The 26129-nt window shown below is 38.6% G+C and overlaps 3 protein-coding genes across 5 annotated transcripts; 1 reads left to right on the top strand and 2 right to left on the bottom strand.

The window, feature by feature from the left end:
- Positions 1-329: 329 nt before the first annotated feature.
- cwf19l1 (CWF19 like cell cycle control factor 1) lies at positions 330-8900 on the bottom strand. 2 transcript variants are annotated; one of them, XM_044108247.1, is made up of 14 exons: positions 8804-8900; positions 7752-7836; positions 7599-7683; positions 7100-7201; positions 6105-6319; positions 5675-5790; positions 5105-5189; positions 4163-4315; positions 3342-3480; positions 2674-2753; positions 1373-1582; positions 1117-1236; positions 934-1031; positions 330-640 (listed from the first exon to the last, which is right to left on the bottom strand). In XM_044108247.1, exons 8-14 carry the CDS (start codon positions 4286-4288, stop codon positions 496-498), a joined length of 918 nt encoding a protein of 305 aa, XP_043964182.1. In that variant the 5' UTR covers positions 4289-4315; positions 5105-5189; positions 5675-5790; positions 6105-6319; positions 7100-7201; positions 7599-7683; positions 7752-7836; positions 8804-8900; the 3' UTR covers positions 330-495. The 2 variants fall into 2 exon arrangements, with proteins under 2 accessions (XP_043964182.1, XP_043964181.1); XM_044108246.1 differs by lacking the exon at positions 8804-8900 and adding an exon at positions 7954-8065.
- Positions 8750-17240, top strand: dmtf1 (cyclin D binding myb-like transcription factor 1). Of its 2 annotated transcripts, none has more exons than XM_044108241.1 (17): positions 8750-8846; positions 9850-9971; positions 10445-10528; positions 11297-11382; positions 11467-11563; positions 11765-11841; positions 12694-12851; positions 12927-12959; positions 13962-14071; positions 14150-14378; positions 14451-14602; positions 15005-15193; positions 15279-15352; positions 16223-16381; positions 16460-16630; positions 16786-16867; positions 16944-17240. In XM_044108241.1, exons 2-17 carry the CDS (start codon positions 9860-9862, stop codon positions 16976-16978), a joined length of 1848 nt encoding a protein of 615 aa, XP_043964176.1. In that variant the 5' UTR covers positions 8750-8846; positions 9850-9859; the 3' UTR covers positions 16979-17240. The 2 variants fall into 2 exon arrangements, with proteins under 2 accessions (XP_043964176.1, XP_043964177.1); XM_044108242.1 differs by having other exon boundaries at positions 8779-8846; positions 9853-9971.
- Positions 17241-17466: 226 nt separating this feature from the next.
- On the bottom strand, positions 17467-24507 carry tmem243b (transmembrane protein 243, mitochondrial b). Its single transcript, XM_044108250.1, has 5 exons — positions 24338-24507; positions 20608-20823; positions 20415-20517; positions 19968-20026; positions 17467-19497 (listed from the first exon to the last, which is right to left on the bottom strand). The coding sequence occupies exons 2-5, from the start codon at positions 20683-20685 to the stop codon at positions 19378-19380; spliced, it is 360 nt and encodes a 119-aa protein (XP_043964185.1). The 5' UTR covers positions 20686-20823; positions 24338-24507; the 3' UTR covers positions 17467-19377.
- Between the last annotated feature and the right edge of the window lie 1622 nt (positions 24508-26129).

The raw sequence follows: 26129 nt of genomic DNA, 5'->3' as shown, positions 1-26129 counted from the left end.
TTGTGGCTCTTGAATAAGCAGTTCACGTGCATAAAAACCTGCAGATAAGATTTGGCCAGTTTACTGCATAATCTCATGATGGGTGACTAGAAATTAAATGTTTTTTTCTGATCAGTAAACTTACCATGCTCAAGCACAGTTGAGTTTTGATGCACTCTTCAGGGAGCAAATTTAGTTAAATGTAAAGTTCTGAAAAAAGCCCCTTTTCTAATTTAGAATAAATGTCTACTATAATTTGTTATACTCAGAAAAAATGTCAATTTTTGCCGTTCAAGAAATTAAAACCTTTTATTTGAGATTTGCAAATTCTTGTAAATGTACAAAAGGAATATTGTGTGAACTTTTTATTTGTTAATGAAAAGTTTCAAACCTAAATAAGTAAACCCAGCATAAAGACTGGGTTGTCTTTGACCTCATTCGCCCAAGGTCCCCATGATGTAGCTTGTTGACTGTGGTCTTCACATCAACAGGTAAACAAGAATGAGTGTGTGCATGTTAGTCCTCCCAGGCGAAGTCATATGGCTGGAAATCGTCTCTCAGCTGTTTGCAGCTGTCATCCTCTTCCTCTCTGCTCTGTTTACATTCCTTCCAGTCGGCTCGAGTCGGGATGTTCAGCACCGCCTCGCTGGCCAACACCTCCCTGTACACAATAGTTTCCATCAACGTCTAATAAAATTATTTATTTTACCGAGTAATTTTAAGAATGCATTTGTTTTTACACATGCATCAAAATTAGTCGTGGTGGAAGACAAGTTTGTACATCAGTATTATCTTTTCCAAACAGTTGGAAAAACTGATGCGCTCTCTGGCGCCCTCTTTGGCAAAATCAAGTATCGCATGACAGGAGGACTTTACAATCACGTAACAATATATCAGTTTCTAATCCATCAAAAATCAAGAAAAAGCTATTTAGATGCACTTTTTATTTCCTACCTTCCAAACTGCAGAGGAAAGTTTTTCTGAATCCGGTAGTAAAGTTTCTCCCCAGAGTCCAGCTCCACATAGAAGTAAGGAGTCCCTGGAGGAGCAATCTGAACGCAGACATTACAAAACTGTAACTACTGAGCTAAACAGCAGAGCTTCGGTATGAATTTAGGCTGTGATTTCTGTTGTAACCTGTTTGAGGTCTGTGTGTTGAGGAATCTCCATCAGTTCCATGTTTTGCTCCTGAGCCTGGACCATAAACGCCTCCTTGATGTCCTCTGTAGTGCAGCGGTTGAGCGGAACGGGAACAACCTGAAAATAAAGGTGTGAAAACTCAAAGGTAAGCATGAGGGATGATGTCAGAAGTAATTCAAATACACTTTGTTGATCCCAGAGGGAAATTAAATGTCGTGACTCATTTCTGGAGGTCATGACCTCTGGACCTCACCTGCAGCTGCAGATGTTGGCTCCTGTAGTTCCTCTCAAACAGGATGCAGCGCTCTCCTTTGCTCTTGTAGAAGTCCCTGAGGGCCGACTTGTACTTCTCCATCTCCTCCACCACGTCGGAGCCGAGCTCCACCACAGACTGGTAGTGGCCGATGGGCAGGATCAGAACGTGGCGGGGGGTCAGCGCGCCTTTCGCCAGAGCCAGGTAACACTGCCGAACAGAGACCAGGATTTCCTCTACATGTAGCTGACCATGGTTTTTAATATGATGAAACAGTGTAAAGGATATGAAATGCAAACATAAATCGGCTACATTTGTGTAACCATAATCAGTTTCAAATGAATGGTTACTGTGTTTGTGCTGCTTTCAGGGGTGAAGAAAACTGGAGGCTGAAGCAAAGGGAGAAAAAAGCACCAATGGAAGGTAAAATTATGGTGCGTTTGAATGTAGTTAATATAGTGTGGCCTTCATGCAGAATGTTTGATACATATTGAATAATTAATGTGGGTCATTTTTCCGTTGACTCACTTCTGGTTGCATTTTCAGATGGAATATTAAAATATTTTCAGATTTTAATAGGGTAAAGTTAGATGGAAATGTTTAGTGTTCTTTATTGTGGCAGTTCCTTCAAGTTCTAAGGAATCTAGAAATGATGGGTAAGATTTTCTTAATGTTCCATTGATTGAAACAAGCCAAACACTTTCCAGTGGCATTAGAGATGTTTCAATGGAAGAGTTGGTTGTTTTTCAAGAAACCCAGAAAATAAAAAGTTCTCAAGCAGACTGCAAACCGTGGCATTAGTTACCAGTGGAGTTGTAATTTGGAAACGTTTGAAATGGTCATAATTAAAACCATGGATCTGGTGATCTGCCATCTCCAGATTTCACCATCATGGATTTTGTGTTCAGAACGATGTGCAGAGCTGGTTTTCCACCTCTAAAAGTTTATTATTAGAGCCTCATTTGTAAATCGTTTAGGAAAAAAACGCCTGGCAAGTGCTTAAAAATCAAGTTAACATCAAAACGAACAACAAGAAAGTTGGAAGGAAGATTTTAGTTCTGTCAGAGAGCAAGTTGCAGGAAGGGGTAGACAGTGGATTAAGTGTTTTACATATAGATCAAAGAGTTTATTTCTTGAAAAAACAGATTAAATTTTTAGGTTATAATGTGACAGAATGTGAAAAGAGTGAAGGCGGCACCAACAACTTTAAAATAAACTGTTTATCCTGATACTTCAGGATTTCTAGTTCCATAAACCTCTGCAGATATTAATGTTCATTTTTAAACTCAGGCTGAACTTACATGTGTTCCTATGCTGACGACCAGATGCTTCTCCACCTGAGGGCTGGCGAGGCAAAACCAGCAGGGCCCAGTAGGCGGCGCTGTACACAGGGAGAGCAGGGGGAAGTTAAAACATGAGAAGCTTTTTGTTTGCTTTAATCTTATAATGGCTTTTAGGGTTTTCTTCTTTGTTTCAGCAGTCAGGTGTTTAACCAACAAGTTCTTGATGTGAAGGAAAAAGGAATAATATCTAGCAGCATCAGATGGTTCATCATCATGATGAAGATGATTTTACTGCTGAAGGTTCGGCTCTTTCTGAACCATGACAGAAAGTGATCAGTCAGAAAGTCCAGATACTTTGCTGAGGTCATTTTCACACCGTCATGGACTCTGAAGGGTCTCTCTGTCTCTCTGATGTCTTCAGTTTTCATTAATATCTAATGTTTTCATATCTTGTCATATGTAACTACACTATCTGATGATTTCCATCAGCAGAAATCTTTTCTCTTTCCCATATTGCTTGAAACTAAAACCAGAAGTTTACATCTATCTAACCTTTGTTCCCTCATTGTTTGAGGTTAAATGAGATCAAACTTCTCTTGTTTCCGAACAAGTCAAAACTGAGAGAATCTGTCAGATTAATTGAGAATGTCTTCAGCTGTGTTATTTCTGAGTTCCTGCAGACTCACGGTGCCTGCGTGGTTGTTTGGGCTGCCCCTGAAAATGCCCGTCTCGACCTCGTCCGTCTGAGGGCCTCTTCCCGCCGCGACCCCTGGGGGCCCCGCCCTGGTTCCTGCTCAGGTCAAAGAAGAACTGGTGGACCGGCTCCTGGACACACCGCGGTTAAAAACGGAGAAAAGGTGACGGATGTAGCTCAGAAAGGAAGAGTGCTTCTTTTTCACTCAGGATTTATGTGAATGCAGCTTAACAGTTTAACTTTGATATTTAAAGAATATCACTGAAACAGAGTAAAATCTGGCCCAGTCCAAGTATGTTAGTGTAGCATAGTGGTGTAGTGGAGATTTTGGTTGGTTTTAATCTAATTTTTCCTTCCATAATAATAATCAATGCACAGCAAAAACAACATTTTACCAAGTATTTTAGTGAAAATATCTTTGTACATTTCAAATAAGACAAAACTAACAAATAATCTATCGACATATATAGAAGCTTGTTAAGTCAATAATTTATTAATATTGGTGAAAAAGTTCCAGTTCCACTGGGAGATTATTCAGCTCATAATATGGAAAAAATGACTCGTTTTATGTGAAATAATCTGTCAGTGGAGCCACAGATATGAAGGAATTATTGACTTAAAACAAGATTATACAACTTCCTAAAATTTTTCTTTCAAGTTAGTTTTATACAAGATTTATAAACTACATTAAAAAAATACTTGGTAAGATTTTGTTTTTGCCTGTAGGCGTCAATTTGGGAAAGAAGAGGGGAAAAAATCATAAAACGTCTCTTTGCTCCGTGAAAACGATGTTTCACGTCGGTGATGTTTTACCTCTTCTTCTGTGGTGCTGAACGGCGGTTTTTGCGTCTCCGTTTTGTCTTTAGCTGAGCGTCTGTAAGGACTTTCTGTGACATCCTGCGGCTGCTTCACCAGCTCTGTGGGATCCATGTTCTTCATGGGGACGATGTTAAAGGCGTACAGATACTGCGACGAGAACAAAGGAAGAAAATCAACATTTCTTCTTGTTCAACGGATGTGAAAGAGTAAAACGGTGGTTAAAGCAACGCTGGTCAGGTTTACTGCTCATATTATGCATGGAAATTGACATTTTTAGCTAAACTCTGATTATTTCAGTCTCTAGAGCAGAGGTCTCAACACCTGGCTGGTGGGTCTCAACACCTGGCTGGTGGGCCAGAAGTGGCCCGCGCCTTAAACCTCATGTCAAAAATCTAATACAATAAGAGCCTTAAGATAATGTTACTTGAAACAAAAGTGCATCTATTAAAGTTATATATATAAAATTGTACAATAAGAGCAGATTTGAGAATTAAAATTACAATAATTTAACTCAAAGACATTTCTTTTTGAATATCTTTGTTTTAGGAAATCTGGGCAGAAAGCAGAAATATGGTGATTTAGTTCAGTAACAAAGTTATTAGAATTGAAAACTATTTGCACTAACAGACCAAAACCAATATGTTTACTGATGTCTGTTTTTATTTTTCATAATTGTGAAGTAAATAATAGAAGTGTTGTCATGGCTTTGTTCAGAAAGAAACTAGAAGTTTGTTTGACAGTTTAGTGACAAAACTTAATTAGTTATTTAAGGTAGAGAAAAAAAGAGTTGCACACAATTTTAAAATTGTATATTTTCAGAAATATTTGGGGTTTATTGTCCCATTTAACAACTAAAATGGCCACCAATTCATTTGAGTTTGAGACCTCTGCTCTTTGTTTGGAGCTGGTGTAGAAAATGTTCGAATCCACGTTTACCTTCTTCTTGGCGGGGTTGTTGACGGTTGCCAGGGCGATGAAGCGGCTGACATGTTGAGCGTTTTCCTGGAGAATTGCATGGTTCCTGAGGAAAAGAGAACATCCAGTAACCTCAGTCAGACTCCTCTAACTAAAGAAAACCACTCAAAACAGATTTGCTGCTTTAATTATGATGCATTTTAACACAAAACTGCAATGATTTCATGATTTGTTTGTATATTTTAGCGTTAGTTGACAGACCAGCGCTGGACAATAAGTCAATAACAATATATGGTGATAGTGATCAATATTAATAGATAATACATCTGTCCAAATATTCACTGAACTTTGATTCAGAACTGCACAGCATTAACTAACTCACTCATTCTTTGGTTGCCTAGCAACGACCGGCTGGGTAACCTGCGCAGGAGCAGTTTCATATTTAGCCACTGTGCCTCATAACTGCTTAAAAATAAAAAACGACAACTTGGAGTGAAAACTGGGTAAAACGGGAAAGGTTGATAACTATTGATGAACGCTTTTATTGTGAAAGGCTTTTCTGCCATCCTAACGCAGATCTCTGCTGCGTACCTGTATGGAAGCCTTTCATAGTGAGCGCCCTCTAGTGCAGCGAAGTGGTAACGCGGTTTCAGTTTGTCGGCGAGGCTGGCGATGGAGCTGCTTCCACATGACTTTGTGTTCACTTCCTGTGAGACAAAAAACTTCCCTTAAAGCACATGTGTCAAACTCCAGTCCTCCAGCCGCTGGCCTGCAGTTTTTAGATGTGCCACAGCTACAAAACACCGGAATGAAATGGTTTAATTACCTCCTTATTGTGTAAATCAGTTCTCCAGAGCCTTGCTAATTACCTAATTATTCTATTCAGGTGGTGCAGCAGAGGCACATCTAAAGGTTGCAGGACAGTGGCCCTTTGAGGACTGGAGTTTGACGCCCCTGTCTCAGAGTTAACTGCTGTAGAGAGCGTCCATGTTGAGCAGGATTCACAGAGAGGTGGGATTACCGGGTTGTTTCCGTACTGCCACACGCCTCGGGGCCACTGCGACGTCAGCAGGATGTCGACGCCTCTGAACTTGGAGCTGCTGGTGAGCGAGGTGACGAGCGCCGACAGGTCTTTGGAGGTGAAGCAGTGAGCCGGGGCCGGTTCCTGTAGGGCCTCCCGGCCGCTGATGTAGGCCAGCTGCAGTCCTGATGCGCCCGCGAACACGCCGCGCCGACCTGGAAAGCAGCACCAACCCGAAAGATTTTATCAGGAAATCTCAGACGGTCATTTTCATTCAGATCGACAAGGAAAGCTGTTAGATTTAAACTTTTTTTTGACACAGAATAAATATAGATTTGAATAAAATATCTTGTTTAAAATGTTAAATATTTTAAATCTATTTTCATTCAATTGTTATTGAATTTAATTTAAAAAATATGGATTTTTGTGCATTTATCTAAATTAAATTTATATAAATTTCCTTAGACATACAAAATGTCAAACAACTCTAGAAAAACAGCATGAATTTTCACTGCATTTAAACAATTTAATTCAGCCTTAACATTTGTAAAATATTAATATAACACACATAAATGGAAAATAACAGAAATCACAAACTATTTTGAAACGTTTGATAGTTTTTACAAAATTTGTATAATTGTGCCTTGTTGAGGTGGGCACTTTCTACCCTCCATATTAATCTAGATGCAGACAAGGATGAATCTAAATTGTTTTCATAGAGACAGTTTATTTTATTTATACATTTTTGCATCATTTTTTAGTTTGGCAGTGTTAGTCCTCCATATTACCCACTGGGTGTGGAGTTTCATTTTTCTTTTGTGTATTTTTGCATGTTTGATTTTTTTCAGTCTGAGCCCTCCATATTAATCATCTATGTCTAATATTATTCATCATTGAGATCATTTTGATTCCGTTAATAATATTGGCAGTGTCTGGCCTCCATATAATCCTGTGTTACTGTGATGGAAGTGCAGCTCTGACCTCTGCAGTCTTACCCAGGTATGTGATGTTTTCAGCCAGTTCGGAACCGTCAGAATTGGGGAAGTTCTTCACCGTTTCCTGGCTTGCTGCCCCCAGGATGTAAGTTTGAATCGGTGCTAGAAAAGAGAAAAAGATTTGACTGAATTTGATCAGGAACCACATGAAGGGAACTCTACTTATAGGAGAACTTTTGGACAAGTTTGCAGTTTGGAGATTTAAAGACGAGCAGCAAAAGCAAAGGAGGAAGATCAGCAGAGTTTAACAATTGATTATATCATCCAGAACATGTTACTGTGAAACATCATGTCTACTGCCAAGATACTACGCTGTTATTATATCATTGAACTGTAATACAGCAACAGTCTTCAGGCAGAGGCCTCTTTGTTTCAACACTGACTGCTACTGGAGAGTTTTCATGAGTTACAACAACATTTAGTTTTCTTTTGGGATAAAAAAATATTTTTTTGTATTAATCCCCCCCCCCAAACTGTTGTTCTGGTGTTTTGTTCCCACCTTTTTTAGCTCCAGTCTTGTATTGTTGCCACTCTGCTTCAGCTTCAGGGGTTACTCCAAAAAACTCCCCAACACATAGCAGCAGCTGCAGGAAAACATCTGTTTAATTGAGGCTGACCGGAAGTCAAACAGTGGGAATAAAGTCAAACTCACATCAAACTGTCCTGTTTTCTTCTGAATGGCCTGAACTCTGCTGAACAGAGAGCTCAGTCTGCCCTCAACATCCCCGCACACCAAACTGTGAACACACAACATGCAGGCTGCTTTTACTGCTCAATAAAAGGCAGATTTTAATCAATTTAAATTCCAACGGATGACAATTAATCACATAAACCATCCAGTAGCTTAAACTCACACTCTGACCGGCTGGTCTCCCATATTCTGCTTCAGTTTGGCTCCGGATACCTTCGGGGTTTTAGCAGCTTTAACGCATCGTCCCTTTCCAAAAAGGGTCCAGGTGAAACAAACGCGGAACTATTTTTTGACAATGTCTTTACTGTATTTTTTTTAACCTCTAAAAGTTTGAACTTAAAGTTAAAATATAAATGTAAAAGGCGCATTTATATAGAAACATTGGAGTGTTTTTTTCTGTTAAAATCAGCTAAATAAATTAGCAAATTGTATTTTCACACTGGTTGCCAGGTTTGCTTTTTGGCACCTAAATGGATATCGGTCATGTTTGCTTCAAAATTATTAAATATGTGCCTGCCAGCTTGTTTGCAATAGTTTTGATTTGTTATTTTTGTAGACTTTTGTTAATCATTTATTTGTTCGGATAACTTCAGATTTGAATGCTGTGCAACTGGAAGAATTTTTGCTTTTACTTATTCACTAACAGAGTATTAATTTTACTTGTGGATGTAGATTCGCATCTCAAAAACCACAGATAATATCTGATATATAACTCCAAAATCCCAGAGAATTTGAGAATGAGGTTTCATGGATGCAAAGCTGCACCAAAGAAAAAATGTTAAGTAATTTATAATAGGCAAGGAATATATCCATGACTGCAACTTATTTTTCTCTGACTTACTAGAGAAGAGTGGTGCAATTCAAGAACTTCAGGATTTTGTTTATTTGTTTTTATTTTTTATTTTTGTTCCAAATGAACAAAAGTTTTACTATTTACCATTTTAAAATAAAACTAGGATCAAACCTGGCAACCCGTGGCCTCCGTGAGGCTCTCCTTCATCCTGGCACTTTACCTTCATCCTGGTACCTCGAAAGTCCCCGGACCAAAAACAGGAAGTAAGTAGCCAAATCAAAAGTAAAATTCACTTTCTCTTTGGTGGCCAGAGACCATGAGATGTGCAGGAGCAAAACCAAAGCATAAAAATTGTTTTAAAGCCTAAATCATAGCCAAAACCACACAGGCGCCACAAGCTACAGCTTGTCGACAAACATGGCGCCGCAGATTTTTATGTCGTCTTGCTTTTAGCTCGATGCTAATTGTTAGCTTCAGAGCAGCTGCAAAAAACCCCGAGAAATCTTGGGTTTTCTTTGCTATATTTCGAACGTCTTTAATATGACTCTGTTTCTACTTATTGTTTTGTAGAAGTAAACAATGCACATTGAGTGCATAATTATATTTTTCTCAGCCTGACGGGGCCGCATTCCAAACCTCATATAGATAACATGTCATTGTATGCATTATTTCTGATTCAGATATACTGTAAATATATTTTAGTATAGTTTTCACTTGAAATAAACTTCAAATTACAAAGTTTATAATTCGGCATGCATATTATATAATAAGAATTATTAATGGTAATTTATAATAAAATAATCCAGAAAAGTACTTGTTGACATAGTTTCAAGTTGAAAACGGCAGAGGGAGACAGAGAGTAAAGCTTAATTAATTCAAAGTTAGTATTTTCTGTAAATGCATAAATTGTTACGGGTTATTTTTTCAGTTATGTTGTATTCAGCTTTATTTATATTCATAAAACAAGAAAATAAGCTTACAAAGTCCCTTGTAGATGTTTGAGAGTTTACACAGTAACTGTGTCTTTCTTAGTTTTAACAATGCAAGCATTTTAATAAAGGCTTTGTTTTAGCATATGTGTCATCTTTTTCTTTTAACTTATGTTTTAAAAGTAGTTTGCCAGAATTTAGCTGATATTTGCAAAGTTGTTTCTTATTTGCACATAAAAAGATTTTTGTTCTTATTTCTTTGTTTTGTTTTGCTTGGACTATAATTAGCTTTGTGTCAGGGAAGCAGCAGTTAGGTTGGTGTGTTTTGTGTCTCCAGCAGGTGCAGGATGAGCTCAGCAGCAGCAGAAGAAGAAGAACCAGCAGCATTAGAAAGTGTAAAACCCATCACTTTAACTCGTGACAGTGATGGCAGCATCATCCTGCACTGTCCTTCAAATGGTGGGTCAACAAGTAGACAACTCAGTAAACTTAAACTATGTCTATAACTAATACAAAATACAGTATTTAACTATCAAAAACGTATTAGACAAACAAAAAGTCACAACAAAATAAAACTAAAGTGTAATGAAACCCTGACGTGTCTCCATCTCCTCTTCATCACATCAGTTCTTTCTCATAAAAGCCAAAAACCAACACTAGTTTTTGCAAAATTTAAGAATTTATTTTTTCATTTTGCCATTTCCATCAACCATTTCTTTAAGAAATATCGATAGAAACACGGCTTGTGACTGCACTCGTTTTCTCACCTTTAAAATATTTGATTTATAAAGGAAAGCAGAAGATTAACATGCAACCTGTAACCAAAACAAAATGCTTGTACTGTTGTAGCAAATTAAATTTAAATTGAAAAATTCTTTATTGATCCCAAAGGGAAATAATGATGACTGAGGTGTGAATGTGTTTTTCTGCAGACGAGGAACTGGAGCCTCTTCAAAAGAAGACGCGAGTTTCCACACAGGAAAACCTGGAGACGCCTCAGTTCTCTGTCATCACCAGTGAGATGTTTGTTTCTTCTGCCTCTGAATTTTATTTGTTTACATCTAAAGGGACCAATTCAGGATCTCACAAGCTGCTTTATATCACACTGTGAACTGGAACAAACCAAGAACTGTCAGAAGCTGCGTTGCAATAACGCAGCTTCTGACGACTCAGTTCATTCCAATAAACTAAGACATGAATAAGTTTGTTCATGAGATAAGTCCAATAGTCACATCCTGCTGTTGATCATGCGACTCGTGTGATTGGAGTTTTGCAAAAATAAAACAACTGCAATACGGCCAAAAATCCTCCTCATCCACCTGCCTAAACTATTTATCAAAAAATTAGATTTTTTTTTAAATTGCAGTGTTTCCTTTGAGCAAATTTATTTTTGAAATGTCAAATTGCGCAATGCAAATGCAGCTAATGTGAATCAATAGTGTTGAGGAAAGAACAAAGACATTTGACCTTTTCCTTTGGTTTACCACCTCTGGTTCAACCATTTCTCCTTCTACTTATATCTATTCTTGTTCACCATGTGACTACAAACAATACTGACACCTAGTGGCTGAAACTAATATTGACAGCTATACCGTCACATCTAGACTTTAAAGTACAACAATCTGCACATTTCCAATAAATTGATATTAATTAAAGTAACAAGTTCATTAACTGTTCAGCCATTGGTAAAATAGACAAATGCAACAAATATTTCAGATGTTTGAAAGTGGAGCCACAAACCAAACCTGAAGTGAAGGTTTTAAATTTCCTGTTTTCTCTGTTAGTGTCTGAAAACGATGAGAGCTTTGAGGTGACGATGACGGCCACCGCTGAGGGCGACCTGCCTGAGGACGGCGTCACTGAGATCGAGGTAGACGTGAAGCTGGAAATGGTGGAAGATGGTTCTGAGTCCAACAGGGCAAGTCAAACAAAACCGTTCTGTCTGTTTGTGCAGATTCTGCATGAGGACAAAGAGCAGAAGGCTGAGGTGTCACCAGTCAGTCAGGCCTGGTTCACCACTAAAGAGGACAAAGACACGCTGGCCAACAAAGGTCCAAACATCCACAGCTGTTATTTATTCAAAAGATTTAAGGTGTTTCCTCACCTGGGAGTCCGGTAGACTCGGTTCTGTTCCTCTGGGATCAAAACTTAAACACTTGTTCATTTCCAGCTGCTGTGGTTCTCTTTCTCTCTGCTCTCAGTCAAACCAACCAAATACTTTTAGTTTAATAATGATTTCTGTTGTTCTTCAGGTCACAGGTGGAAGCAGGGAATGTGGTCGAAGGAGGAGATCGACATCCTGATCAACAACATCGACCGATACATGAAGGTATGCTGTTGCCATGGCGATCATCATTTCTGTTTCCTGCTCACAAACGTGTAAAGCTGTGGTATCCAAATAAAAAAATCTGTTTAAAAACATAAAATATTTCTGTAAATTTTAAAAAAGCAACATTTTGTTGCAGTAACGTAAACAGGTTTATGTTAAAATGTCTTTATAAACCATTATAGTTCCAAATATAAAAGGTCTCACCTTTTTAAATAAAAAGTGTACTGTTCTTCTACTTTCTACATTAGTAATTATAGGAAAATAGCTAATAAAAGACAAAATAACTATAATTTTAAGAAGATCTAAAGGGTGTCTGGAAAATGAGCCACTGTGCCGTTACCTAGCAACCCCAGCAGAGTTCTGCCTGTTACCTAGCAACCCCAGCAGAGTTCTGCCTGTTACCTAGCAACCCCAGCAGAGTTCTGCCTGTTACCTAGCAACCCCAGCAGAGTTCTGCCTGTTATCTAGCAACCCCAGCAGAGTTCTGCCTGTTACCTAGCAACCCCAGCAGAGTTCTGCCTGTTACCTAGCCAGAGCCAGACTGAAATCTCATTATCGAAGAATAATTTTGTGCAAAATAATGTGCTGAACATGTTTTGTATAGGCCATTGACCTTTCCTAGCCTGTTCAAGGAAGCAGAATAGGTCACATTTAAGTTTCTCAGTGAAAAATGTTACCCAAAAAAATTGACAAAATGTCTATCTGAATGAAAAGTGCTGGCGGTCCAAATTTCTACCATCCTTGAGTTAAAGTTGGAGGCCATATAAAATCATTCCAAGGGCCATAAATGGCCCCCGGGCCTCACTTTGGACATCCCTGACATAAAGAATCCTGTGTGCTGCGTTCTTTCAGCGCCGCGGCATCCAGGATCCGGCAGAGATCATCTTCGAGATGTCGAAAGAGGAGAGGAAGGATTTCTACCGCTCGGTGGCGCTGGGGCTGAACCGGCCGCTGTTCGCCGTCTACAGGAGAGTTTTACGGATGTACGACGACAGAAACCACGTCGGCAAGTGAGTTCAGGATCAGACGGCCGGAATCAGACTGCGGCCCGGTCAGGAGAGCTAACTGGTCCTTCTCCTCCCCAGGTATACTCCGGAGGAGATAGAGAAACTGAAAGCGTGAGTAAAACCCGTCAGTGGGAAACCAGCATTTAATTACCTAATTATCAAAACTGATCAACAAAATTAGTTGCAACTGCTCAGTTTGAACTTTTTACAGATCTTTTTATTGTTTTTACATTTCAGAACAAGTAACTGCAAGTAACACAGTAACTGCAATTAATCATATTTTCAAATTTACTGATATTTCTTGATGCTCTCATGGAACAAGTGATTTAGAAAATAGCAAAAATAATATTTCTAATAATTATGTCCGTTTTATTTTTTCACATATGACCAATGACTGAAATGTATTGTGACTATAAATAATTATGTTTTAATTAAAAGAAAAGAAAAATTCTGGATGAATAATATGAGAATCCTCCCACTAATCTCTACTGCTTCTAAAACCAGCAGTCTTAACAAAAATAACATTTCTGATAATTTCATCAGTTTTATTTTTCTGTTTACGATCAATAATTGTCACAATTTATTGACACAATGATAAATCAAAATTCACATCACAATAAGAAATTTTCATAATAAATTATAAATGGTCTCTGCTACTGAAAACATGCAGCCGTTTTAGCAAAAATTAAAATTTGAGTAATTCTCAGTTTTTTTAGTCACCATCAATGGCTGAAATATATTGTTACAATAAATCAACATCCTTATCACAATAAGAGTTTTTTAAAAAATAATAAATTAGAAATAATTTGACAAAATACTTACTCCTTATTTTAGCCGCGTCTAAAAACAAAGTGATTAAAAAAACAATTTTAGCAAAATTAACATTTATGATAATTCCATTAATTTAACTTTATTTACCATCAATGACTAAAATTTATCGTGGAAACAATAAATCAAGATTTTCATTATGATTCAAAAATGTTCACCATATATCAATAATACGATAAAGTGCTATTTTTGTTTTATTTTGCTGTTTCAGTAAAAGGTGCTGCCACCTAGTGGCCGGAGGCTCGTTTACCAGCCAGTCCTGCTTTGACTTGTTGTTTTTTCCAGGTTGAGGGAAAAACACGGGAACGACTGGGCGACGATCGGAGCGGCTCTGGGTCGCAGCGCCTCTTCCGTTAAGGACCGCTGCCGTCTGATGAAGGAAACCTGCAACACGGGTCAGGAGGACAAGAACCTTGCTGCTCCAGTTTCAGCTGCCTGCTATTACTCATGCTAACGCTAATGCTACACATCAGGTAAATGGAGCGAGGAGGAGGAGGGACGCCTGGCGGAGGTGGTGTATGAAATGGCAGGCGTGTCGCCTGGGTCGGCGGTCACGGCCGGAGTTTCCTGGGCGACGGTGGCGGATCGGGTTCGCACGCGCTCAGAGAAGCAGTGTCGGTCCAAGTGGCTGAACTACCTGAACTGGAAGCACAGCGGAGGAGCCGAGTGGACAAAGGAGGACGACCTGAACCTCCTGCGCAGGTCCGAGTCCGGCGCCGGGCAGCCGCGGACTCAGAGGCTGAACGATTTCAATTAACTTCCTGTTTCCTGTAGGATCTCGTCGGTGAAGGTGGAAGATGAGAACGACATCAAGTGGGAGGATCTGGCGTGGGGGTGGAGCAGCGTGCGCTCGCCTCAGTGGCTGCGCTCCAAATGGTGGAGCATCAAGAGACAAGTGGCCAACCACAAGGAAATCCCGTTCAGCGGTGAGCAGACTGCTTGAAAAAGTAACGACTCCTGGCTCTGATTGGTGGTTTCTAGTTATCACTGGGAAAAAACAGAGAAGCTAAATATTTTTCACACATTATCTCAGAGCAAGCAGTGGCAACATGGCGACAGTTTCAACAAATATGTGAAAAACATATATTTAATGAGTTACGTACTGCAGCTTTAATCATCAGAATAATTAATCACTGAAATAACTTTTAGCTGCGGCTCTGCTGTGTTTATTACTGAGTTTGTGTAGATCAGAGGAAATTCTGTGTAAATTCAAACTTGACGTCTCAGTTTTTGTTTTGTTGAATAATCGTTCCATCTGGAGACAGATCGGTCCTAAAAATGGCTTGTAGCTCAAATTTACTGATGCAGCTTTGCGTTTGCGGTGCCAGTCCTCCTGAAGGGCCTGGAGGAGCTGATGACATCATCACAGACTGCGTCCCTCCCCTGCAGTCCCTCCTCTTCCTCGCTCCAGATCCGCCTGGCCCGGCTGGACGACAGCAGCGGCTGCAGTCCCGTCTCCGGCCCACTGGCGGCGCTGCAGATCCCGGTCCAGATCCCGCTGCAGATCACTCACCTGGGTGAGAGCCGGTGACCTTCTGGTGACCCGACGCAGCCGGGCATGCGACGAGCCGCTCCTCCTGCTCACCGTGTGTCTGTTTGCAGCTTCAGACGCGGCTGCAGACGGAGACGCCATCACTCTGAACTCAGGAGCGCTGCAGACCTTCGAGATCCTGCCGGTGAGTTTGACCCAGCAGGACACCGTAGTTTTAATTTTAACCCATAAAGCTGCTTCTAAAATTAAGAGGTGACCTATTAGGCTCTCTTAGGATGGTTCTATGGCCTATTCAAAACATCTTCAAATCATTGTTAGTTAATGAGTTGCTTTAGGGGGTCCTATCACGTTAAATCCAAATAAGCTGCTGCCAGCCACAACCCTCAGCTCAACGTTTACACTTGTGCATTAAAATAGTTGTAAAATTATATAACCATACATCTTTGAAAAGCATTAGTGGAGCCTCCTGCACGATCAACAAGAATGCAGCAAGTGGTTTCTGGATGGTAAGTCAACAACAAAACACCAGCAGCCATTTCTGCAGTAAAACCAGCTGACCAAACATGCTGGAGATCAGTTTGGGTTGCTAGGTAATGAGGTGGAACTCTTCTGGGGTTGCTAGGTAACGGGCTGGGCTCAACAGCTACTCCCTTCACAGTTTCTGATCTGAAAATAGTTTTATTGTCAAATTTACTTCCCTGATTTTTTTGGTACACTAGACACGGCTTTTCTAGTAAAAAAGAAAAACTAAAAAAATAACTTACGGCCCATACTAAGAAAAAATTAGAAAAGAAACAGAAATAAAGTTGTAATAAAACAAGAATAAAAATGGAATATTGCAAGAAAAACGTTGTGGAATTATGAGATTCATTCTCTTAATATTCTGACTTTTTTCTTGTAATATTATGACTCTATTCTCGTATTATTTCAATTTTATTCTCATAATATTACAACTTTATTCTAGTACAACTTTAATCTGGAAATATAATTGTATTTTCTTAGCGTGGCGCTAACCCTCGTAAATCAGATGGTTATTCTTTTGTTTTGTTTCCAGTCCTTCCAGCTGCAGCCAACTGGAACACCTGGAACCTTCTACCTCCAGACGACGTCCAATCAGAGCCTTCCTCTCAGCCTGTCCAATAACGGCACAGTAACCCTGACGACAGGCTCCTCCCCCTCCTCCCAGGAACACATCATCCTCCACAGCCTGTCGGTGGGTTTCTCTCTCCTTTCTCTGTCTGTCCGTCCTCGTTGTTTGTTTTTTGGCAGCCATCTTGTTTTTCCTGCCCAGACCGACGGCCTGTGCTCCGGAGATGGTGTCATCATCCAGACCGTCTCCGCTGACCCGGCCCCCTCGTCGGAGGGGCGGAGCCAGGACCTCAATGTGGCTGCACTCCTGGAGGAGTCAGAGGCGGTTGTCACGGAAACGCCCAAGGCAGGAAGTGAAGATTTCACAGAGAAGGTAAAAAAAAAACAACTTTGGGAATGTAAACGGCTCGGTGTTACCAGAACTGGTCCGACAGTCTGAAGAATCTGAACCAGGTTCTAAAAATGTCAAAATTAAAAACATAAATTAAACGACTGAATCCCTGACCTCGTCCTCTAAATGTTGTCCAGGGTGCAGTGGTGCATCCTGGGATGCCGTCGGGCAGCGCCGTTCTCATCGCCTCTCCTCCCAACATCAGCAGCACCTTGACAGGTAACAGCAACGCACCACTGACCAAAACACTCCTGACCAACTCCTGAACCCCTGCTGACCTCTTCGCTGCCCGCAGATCCCATCCTGGAGAACCAGGAAGGTTCTGACTGACCGGATGGGACCCGGATCAGAACCGGATCGGAGTCGAACTGTGAGTGGTTTTTATCGGGACGTTTTTAGCCGAAGATCTCGGCGAATCCCTGGATGAAATGTGAAGGCAGCAGCGACCCGAACATGGCCTCTGGGACGAATCGAGCCAAACGGACTTTATTTATAAAATCATGCTTGTCGCCATGGCGATTCGCTAAGGACTAAAACTATTTCAGTTTTAAATGTTAACGTTATGGGAAATTAGACTTTATATTGATTAATTTTTACCGTCATTCAGTTTGTTTTTGAATTATTTCAACATAAAACATTATTTCACAGCCAGACATAAAATGAAATCTGTTTTTATTCCATCCAGAAATATTCCCACCTTCACATGGAAGTCGAACCGCAAACTCCAGAGTTTAAGGTCAGAAAGGGAAAAGTTTAAACTCCGGCGTGTTACCGACACCTCGGCAGGAAAAAAAGAGTAAATCTGTAGAAAAATCTATTAAATGTTTTATTTAATTTCAGAAAATTTCTAGAAAAATTTGGAAACTGATTTCCAAAAAAGGAAAACTTGCAAGACAATATTCAGACATTTTGAAAATAATCACAGAATTTTTTAGCAAAGAAAAACGTGGAAATTTTTTTCTGGTTTCCAAAAGTTGACAGTTTGTAAGAAAATTATCTAAATTTTTTAGATAAATGTCAATTTAAAAAAAAAAAACATAGAAATTTCTGTGCTCCAAAAGATAAATTTTTTTTGAAACTTTCCAAATGTTGAATTTTTTATATATAAAATGTGAAATTAATCTCCAAATTTCTGAGTTTTTTTCTGCAAACTTTCAACATTTTGAGCCTAGAAACTTCCATGTTTTTTCAGAATATTTCTGAGATGAAACTCAGAAATATTTCATCTCACAAAAGAGACAATGTGGACAACAGGAAGTGAACCAGCGTCTGAAAACTGGTTTCCAGTTATGCTTCCTTCCTTCCTTCAGATCTTGAAGGAAACATTTTGTATAAACGTCTCTGAGGCGTTCAGGGAACGTCGGCATTTCCACCAACATTCAGTCATACACAGAAGCCAGTTGACTGATTTTATTTTGGCTGTTACTTTATAAAATCACAATAAAAACAGTAAAGTGACAAAATGGGGGGAAAACTGTGAATTTATGTATGTTGAACCTAAAATCGACTTTCCACTGATTTTATTTTCCAGTTTTAAGGAACAAACGCTGATTCTAGTTTCCGTTCGTCTCTAGGCAGACTAACGATGCGTAACGAGTCCAGCTCAGATTCAACACCAGCGGGATTAAAGGAGCAGATTATTTCAGTTAGGGCTGGGCAATATAATACAGATTAAAATGTAACTTTTTCATACTGGATCAAATTTTGTGGTTTTTATTTAAATCCATCTGAGTAATACGACCAGGCTACTAGAATATATTTAATTACAGGAATAAAATCGGATTATTATCAGAATAAAGACGCAATTTTACCAGAAAATCCTAAATTACAAGAAAGAGGTCAGGATCCGCAGTAACTAAGTTGGTGTTTGTAGATTTTTCTTTGAAATAAATTCTGTTGTTTCCTTCACAGTTTTAAAGTCCTGATGATTAACTGATAATGTGTTAAAAGATTTTGTATTTCTATATATTATTTAATGGAATTTATTCTGGAAATATTAAAACTTTATTCTGTTGTAATTGTGACTATTCTCATTAATATTAATAGTAAAACAAGATGGCCGCCCTCTGTGTGCTGACATCACTCTGAATTACGGAGAGAATTGGTGGACAAAAATCCAGATTTTCCAAAATTAAAATCCTCATAAACCAAAAATCGGATTAATTGGATTAATCGCCCAGCTCTAATTTTATCAAACAGCTTAGAAGCATTTAGTAAAAAAGCAGAAAAAGCTTCACTTGATCCTGGTTTAAAGTGAAAAATCTCCCTGTGAGGACTAGTTAACTAAAAGAAGCTTTGAATTCCTGACCGTAGAGCGTCCCCTGAACGTACCGTGGGATTTAATGTCCTTTAATCCAGATTCAGAGGTCTCAGGTCTCCAGTTTCAGCCTCGAATCGCCCGACAGGAAGCTAACCTCCTTAAACTGGAACATTTTCAACTTCAATGTTCAACTTTCATTCTCTGGTTTTGAATCACTGTGACTCTCTGGCGCCCCCCGGTGGAGGCTCAAATGTGTTCAGATCTTTATTTCCAATCACAGAAACACAAGTTGGATCCTCGCTGGAGGGTCAGGATTCATTAGGACGTAAACGATTCTGTTTGAGCTCCGCCGTCTGAACTCTGACCCCGGGAACTTTAACCCTCCGTGTTTTCGTTCCCGTCTCGGTCCACGTTGGACCTCCCTCTGTCAGTCAACGCCATGATGTCCCCTCTTCCTCCTCCTCTTCCTCTACCTGACGTCGAAGAAGTAAAGGTTGGCACATAAACACAGCAGCACGATGGTGGCCAGCATGTAGTAGATCAGCTTCCTGAATTTGGGCTCCAGGTCGCCCTGTCGGTACCAGAATATCTGCAGAAGAAGAAAACGTTTCACTTTAAACTTTCACCTAGAAACACTAAATCTGGGTTTAATCTTTTTAAAATCAACAGTTTCTCTCTTTTTGTGTCATTTTAAAAGCAGAAAAGTTTTAAATCCTCATCTATAACGTTTGTTTTATTATGTTTGACCAAAATACTGATGGTTAAAATGTAAAAACAGTAACAGAGTAAAAGTATTAAAGTATTTTATTTAAAATAACAACAAAGCAAAGTTGCTTTAAGTCACAACTTAAAAACTCAAACTTTGCTGCTGGAGTTTCTTTACCATCTTGAGCGAAAATTAATTTAACAAAAATGTTGATTTTTAGCAAAACTTTAAATTCAAGTTTGTCTGCTGGGAAGGAAAATGTAAAAGTTAGAGTTGTGTTACAGTGATATTTCCATCTGCAGATAGATCGCTTTAGAAAGCCAGAGAGTATTTTGGATCGGTGTTTTAGTTACCAGCATGATGGTGGAACCGCACGCCAGCAGGATGCAGACAGCGAAGAAGATGTTGAGCGATAAGTGGAAGTTGCAGCATTTCTTCCATCTGCAGTTGCTGTGGTTCTCTTTGACAAATCAAGCTAAAATCTGACCCCACTCAATTTTTTTTCTATTTGATGAAGAATTAAGTTGCTCTCAGTGTCTTCAGAGGGTTTCATGTTGTTTGCTTCAGTGGTTCGCAGTGCAGCGCCCCCACAGGCCAGGAGGGGAACAGGTTTGGTTGGTTTGAGAAAGAGAACCACAGCAGCTGGAAATGGAACAAATGTTGCAGCTACTGAGCTACCAGGTGTTAAAACAGCCTCAGACTTCAGCCATGAGGAGCTGCAGTCTGGCTATTAGGAACCCGACTCAGAACCTAAGATGCAGGTCATGAAGGGGTTCAAATATTTAGAAAGCTTAACTTCAGTTCTGGCAGTGGGAGGGGTTTGAAACTAAATGGATCAACAGCAGAACTCACCAGAACCACCACAGATGTGAAGCCTCCTACGACCATGTTGATGATCCGATCCTGCAGGAGAAAGTTCAACATGTGACTCCAGAACCAGCTGGAACCCAATAAGGTAAAACCATTGAATTTTGAGCTAACTGGAGTTTTTACCCGAGCCGACGTCTCTCCGAACAGAGGTCGGTTATCCAGGCCGCTGGTGCCGTAGGTCCGGGTTGAGAACTCGTCCATGGCGGCGGCAGAAACCCGATCACTCCTGTCTCAACAGCGCCGCCTCCTGGAAACGCTCAGCCACTGCATAAAGCTCATCTCCAACCCGGCGTCGGTGAATCGGTCAGAGCGAACGGCCGGGTGGACACATGGTGGAGGCTGGAAGGTAGGAGAGACGCAGAAACTCGTTTTACCACAGATTGAAATATTTCAAGTCAGGGACGGTTTTTATTCCTGAATGACAACAAACAACATGGCTTCCAGAACGGGAGGAGAAAAAATGAGTCAGAAACAAGAGAGAACAAGAATAACGATAGGAGAGAAAAGATTAGCGAGAAAAAAAAGAAGAAAAATAAGAAAATTAAGAGAACGAGGAAAAACAGAATTAAAAAAATGGAGAACAAAGAACGAGACAAAATGAGAAAAATTAGAGAAGAAGATAAAAAAACAATAGAACAAGAAAAACTAGAATGACAAAAACAAGAAAAAAACGAGGTATTGAGAATAAAAGCACGAGTGAAAGTGAGTAAATAAGGACACAAAGAAAGAGACGATACAAAAAGAAAGGAGTTAAAGGACAAGGAAGAAAACAGGAAGGAAAGGTTTTAAGGACAAAAAGGAATCAAGGATCCAACTTCTTCCCAGATCTGGAAAATTCAGTTAAAAAAATGAAATGTAGTTTTAACTCATTTAAGGTTTTAAAATAGTTGTTGATGCTGATGGTAGGAAGGATCTCCTGTAGCAGTCTGTATTACATCTACTCTGAAGAAGCTTCTGACTGAAAACTGCTGTTGAATGCTGAGGACTGTCTGTAATGTTCCTGATTTTATGAATGTGTGACTGAAGTCAGAAAAGGGGAAATTAAATCAGAATGAACAGAGTAAATTCTGCTGGTTCTGGACGGACGGCGGTTCCCTCGTGGTGCCGGGTCACGTCCAGCTGAACTGATTTAACTGAACCTTTACTTTCCCTCATTTTCAGCTGTGATAACAAACCAGGGCCAAAAGAGGAAGCTCAAGCCAGAGTCACTTTCTTCACACCGAGTTTCCTTTTCTGGTCTTTTATGTAAAATCCCAACAGGAAAGTGTGAATACTTTCCCAGGGAGTGAATACTTTCCCAGAGTCCAGATCGGCTGCATGTTGAGCTACTGGACATGCAAACTAACTGATAAGGTCAGCATTGAAGTTTTTCTGGTTCTTCTGAAATGTTGATGAACTAGTTCTTGTTTCTGCCGTTGGTTTTGGTGAACTTTGAACATGAACGCTTTCAGTTCAGAGACGAACTGATTGTTTATCACCTCTGTCTGATAAAGTTGTGTTTTAATCATCAGTTGGTTCTGTCATCTTTGGTTTTTTTTTTTAAGGGTTTTCACAGTAAAACCCAAATATGGGCGGAGCTATGATACCAAAAAGGGGCGTGGCCAAGTGTGGAAGGGATTAAGCGGACCAGTAGGAAAAACTGACCTGCAGTAACCACTTTTCAACCCAAAGATGGCAGCACTGAAGGGCTTTAGACAAAAATATTGCAGAATTAAACAAATTATGTCACAGAAACTTAAACACAAAATATTACAAAGCATTTTTTTGCTCTAGTTTCTAGTGCAAATATGGTAGTACACTTGAAATAAAAAAAAAACTAACTTTTACATCACTTTTAGGAAGATATAGGGATTTATTTAAAGTACATAATTCCTTAATATTGATGTCTTGTGATAAATTAATCTGCCAGTGAAATTAATACTTTTTAAAATAAATATTATGGAATTATAGGCTTTTACAAGCATATATCTTGCTTAAAAGTTACTTGTAAGTTAATTTAGGTTTACTAAGATATTTGCATTAAAAACTAAACTAAAATACATTATGATTTTGTGTTTTTGCAGTACAAGGACCAATTTAGACATTTTATCTTCCAATAAATAGGTGATTTATGGCTTATTTTCACCTTAAATTATTGATTATTGACAATAAATCATTTCCAACATGTTAAAATGAGCAGCAAACAGTTTGTAACCCAGAAAAAACAAAAAGCTGTTACTTTCTGGAATAACTTTTATTAGAGAACCAGCAGGAAAATATATTGTTTCGACTATTTAAAATACAAATAAATTGATAGTTACCTTCCTTTTCTAGCAGGTTTTAATCATGTAAACTCTTATATTTCCGAAACGGCACGTAGAGGAAATTGAAACATTTCATTTTCGATTTCGAAGAACCTCCATACTTCCTGTTTCTGTCAGTACACCTGGCACCGCCGGCCTAAATTTAGACAAAACAAGCTAAAACGAAACATTTCATGTTCTGCTCAGAGCAGAAATGATAAAAAGGGGAACAAAAGGAGGAGTGAAAAGAAAAGTCATGCAGCTGCGTTCATTTCCTCCTGTTCTGGCTGAGAAGACGGGGAAAAACGGGAAAACGCCTTCGCAGAGCTTTATCAGCAAAAAAAAAAGAAAAAAAAAACACCAGAGAGAAAACAAGAGGCTCATTATAAACTGGAGTAAACCTGGCCTAAAGCTACATTCCTGCACCGCCTTGTGATTCACTAGGCTTCTTAAAATGAGCCCACAATGAAACATTTCACACAAAATGAGCCAACATGTCAATAAAACAGAAAAACACATTTAAAGTATTGCTTTAAATGTGGCACAATTACACGGCTTTTTAAAATTTTCATTTGTATTTCTCTACTTAAAAAATGCTCAGTTAAAATTTTGTAATAAAGTTGTATAAAGATTTTATTATTTTTTTAATGATCTTTAATTATTTTACTTTCAAACTGTTTTTATGATACATAACTGTGGCAACGACCTATTATTTTTATAGCTGATGGATGCAGAGAGAGGAGGAGGAAGTTCAAACTATCTCTTCAAGGATTTCATCTCCTACTCCAGCATCTGGCCAGACAAATTTAAAGGGGAGCAGCAAAAGCAGATTAGGTGGATTAGCAGAGTTAGCCATGTTATGGTGGAATATCCCGGATTTTGAGCCTTAGCATGTCATGTTGGACACACATCAACATTCTTCAGTCAGAGGCCTCTTCAGACACGCTGCAAGACTGACTGCTACTGCTTGCATATCCTTCCTGTCCCCAGCATCATGGGGTGGAGCTAAGGTATTTCTGAATTAAAGTTCAAATGTAATAAATCTGAAAATGTAGCATATTTACTAGCCTTTTTAGAGCCACTAAAACATGTAATCCGTATCCAAACCCTGATTTAAAATGTTTATTTTTAAGATTCTTCTCAGCAACACAGAAACTAATGAAACGAACTCAAGAGGTTCAGTTTGGGTAGACGAACATATTTAAAAATAAATCACCCAATCAGTAAAGGTTGCCGTTTGATAAGAAATACAGATTTATGAAAGTTAAAAAAAATAAAGTGCTAGCTTGAATAAAACGGAGCTTATCTACTTAAATATACATTTAGCTTGTTTTACAGCGCACAATCCTTATTTACCCAATAGTAAGTGATTTTATCTTAAAGTTACGTGGAAAGCATTATTTACTGATGTTAAACCAACAAAGAATTAAACATACTGGAGCAGTAAAGTGTCCTGAGATTTACTCGCTACTGGCTAACTCACAGCAGGCGGAAGAAGCTAAGCTAACTGATCATCCGCTCGGAAAGAATCAAAACATTAAGTGAAAAATGAACCAAAACGAGCCGCAAACCTCTCGATTCCGACGGGTTTCACTCGCCTCACAGATCCCGAGTGGATCCGAGTGGAAACATGGTTTCACAGAAGGTCAGAGTTAAAGGGAATAAGCTCCGGTAGCTCCAGTTTTCAAGCTCCTTAAAGGTGACTTCACTTTAACTGTTGAGCCGACCGAGAGGCGTTCAGGGACGCAGGCGCGCTCCGAAAATCTCAGTTCGCCTGTCATTATAATATGCTCCAGCCAAACAAATTTATTTGTTGAGTTATAATTATACAAAAAATATTAGTTATTTATTAAATAATTATTTAATTATTAGTTTATTATTCCTAATAACTATGATAGCAACACTGATGATTAATTATTAGTATAAGTTATCAATAATGATTTTTAATTCTAATTATTACAATAATAATTGCTAATACTATTAATCACTACTAGTAATGGTTCTTAATAATAATAATGGTCATTATAATTATTAATTCACAAGTTAATTGTTATATTAATAATAACTATACTTTGTAATTAAGAATGTTCATGAACTGAAGAGCTAAATATAAAAACAGTCAAACCTACAAGCATAATTTTATTGTATAGTATTTTTTATAGTCTTAATATGAAAAGTTAGATGTTTTGTTTTGTTCTGTCCTTATTGAATACAGTTGAACTGTTGTCTTTGTTGCAGAATCAGCTGGGCTGTAGTTAAGTCAGCTGATGGGATCAGTTGTCTTTCTACTTACAGTTAACTTTCTACATCAGGTGATAAATCCTTAGATGTGCATAATCTTCCCCCCTTGATGTTACCATCACATGAGCAGAGTGTGACAGGCCCAGAGATTAATAATAGCAAAGAAAACACATCTTCAGTCCTGTATAGTCACGAGACGAGCAGACAGGCGTCACATTTCTCTGAAATATAGAAAAACAACCTTTGAGAAAACAAAAACTGCTCAGTTTTTATTTAACATGTCGTTGTTTACCTGTTATGATTAACTGAAAATGATACATTTTGCTGATTTAAGTGAGATGGCAGCTGTTTGAAGGGAAATAAAACTTCAATCAATCTTTTTCTGGATGTGAAGTTTTTCTGTTTCTTTTGCAGTTACGATGCTCCGCATCATTTACAAGCCGATGAGGAGCTCAGTGCGCCGGCGGAGGCGGAGCTTGAGCTTCTTCTTTGTTTCTATCAGTGGAGTGACTCTAGTGAAGGATTTCTTTTTTTAATAATTAGTGAAAACCTTACAGCAGATTGCGCTGAAAGCATGTTAGAAAATAGGAGCTATTTGGCCACTCTGATGAAAAATAAACATATAATTATGATTTTCTAACTTGGACTCTTTTCCACATTAAAGCAGAAGAGGACTAACTCTGATCGTATTGGACTATTTTGCAATTATGACATAGTAATTTATTTTTATCAGAGTTGTTTTTTTAACAAAAAGCTATAAAATTTCAGAAAATATTTTTTCAATAACTCAAAAAATATTTTAACTTATAAATAAAAACTTTCACATAAAACACAGAAATGGTTTTTAGAGAGAAATAGGGTTTAAATTATTTTTAGATTAATGTAAGCATTAAAATAAAAAAATTAAGAACAATTGTTCAAATAGTAACGGTACTGAGAAATACAATTATTTTATTTCTTTGGCTTGGTTTTTTAAAATAAATTTTTATCTGTCTTGCAACAAAAACTGCTTTAATTGATTGTAAATAGTGTAAATAGCTGTTTAAAATTTATGACGTAGTTTTTTTGTATTTTAAAAGAAATATAAAAAGCAAGAAGAAAAGTTAACATTTGAAAGCTTCA

Source organism: Gambusia affinis, linkage group LG23, assembly GCF_019740435.1.
Source record: "Gambusia affinis linkage group LG23, SWU_Gaff_1.0, whole genome shotgun sequence".
Taxonomy (NCBI): domain Eukaryota; kingdom Metazoa; phylum Chordata; class Actinopteri; order Cyprinodontiformes; family Poeciliidae; genus Gambusia; species Gambusia affinis.
The sequence above is the reverse complement of the archived record's forward strand: the minus strand, read 5'-3'. Positions and strand labels throughout refer to the sequence as shown.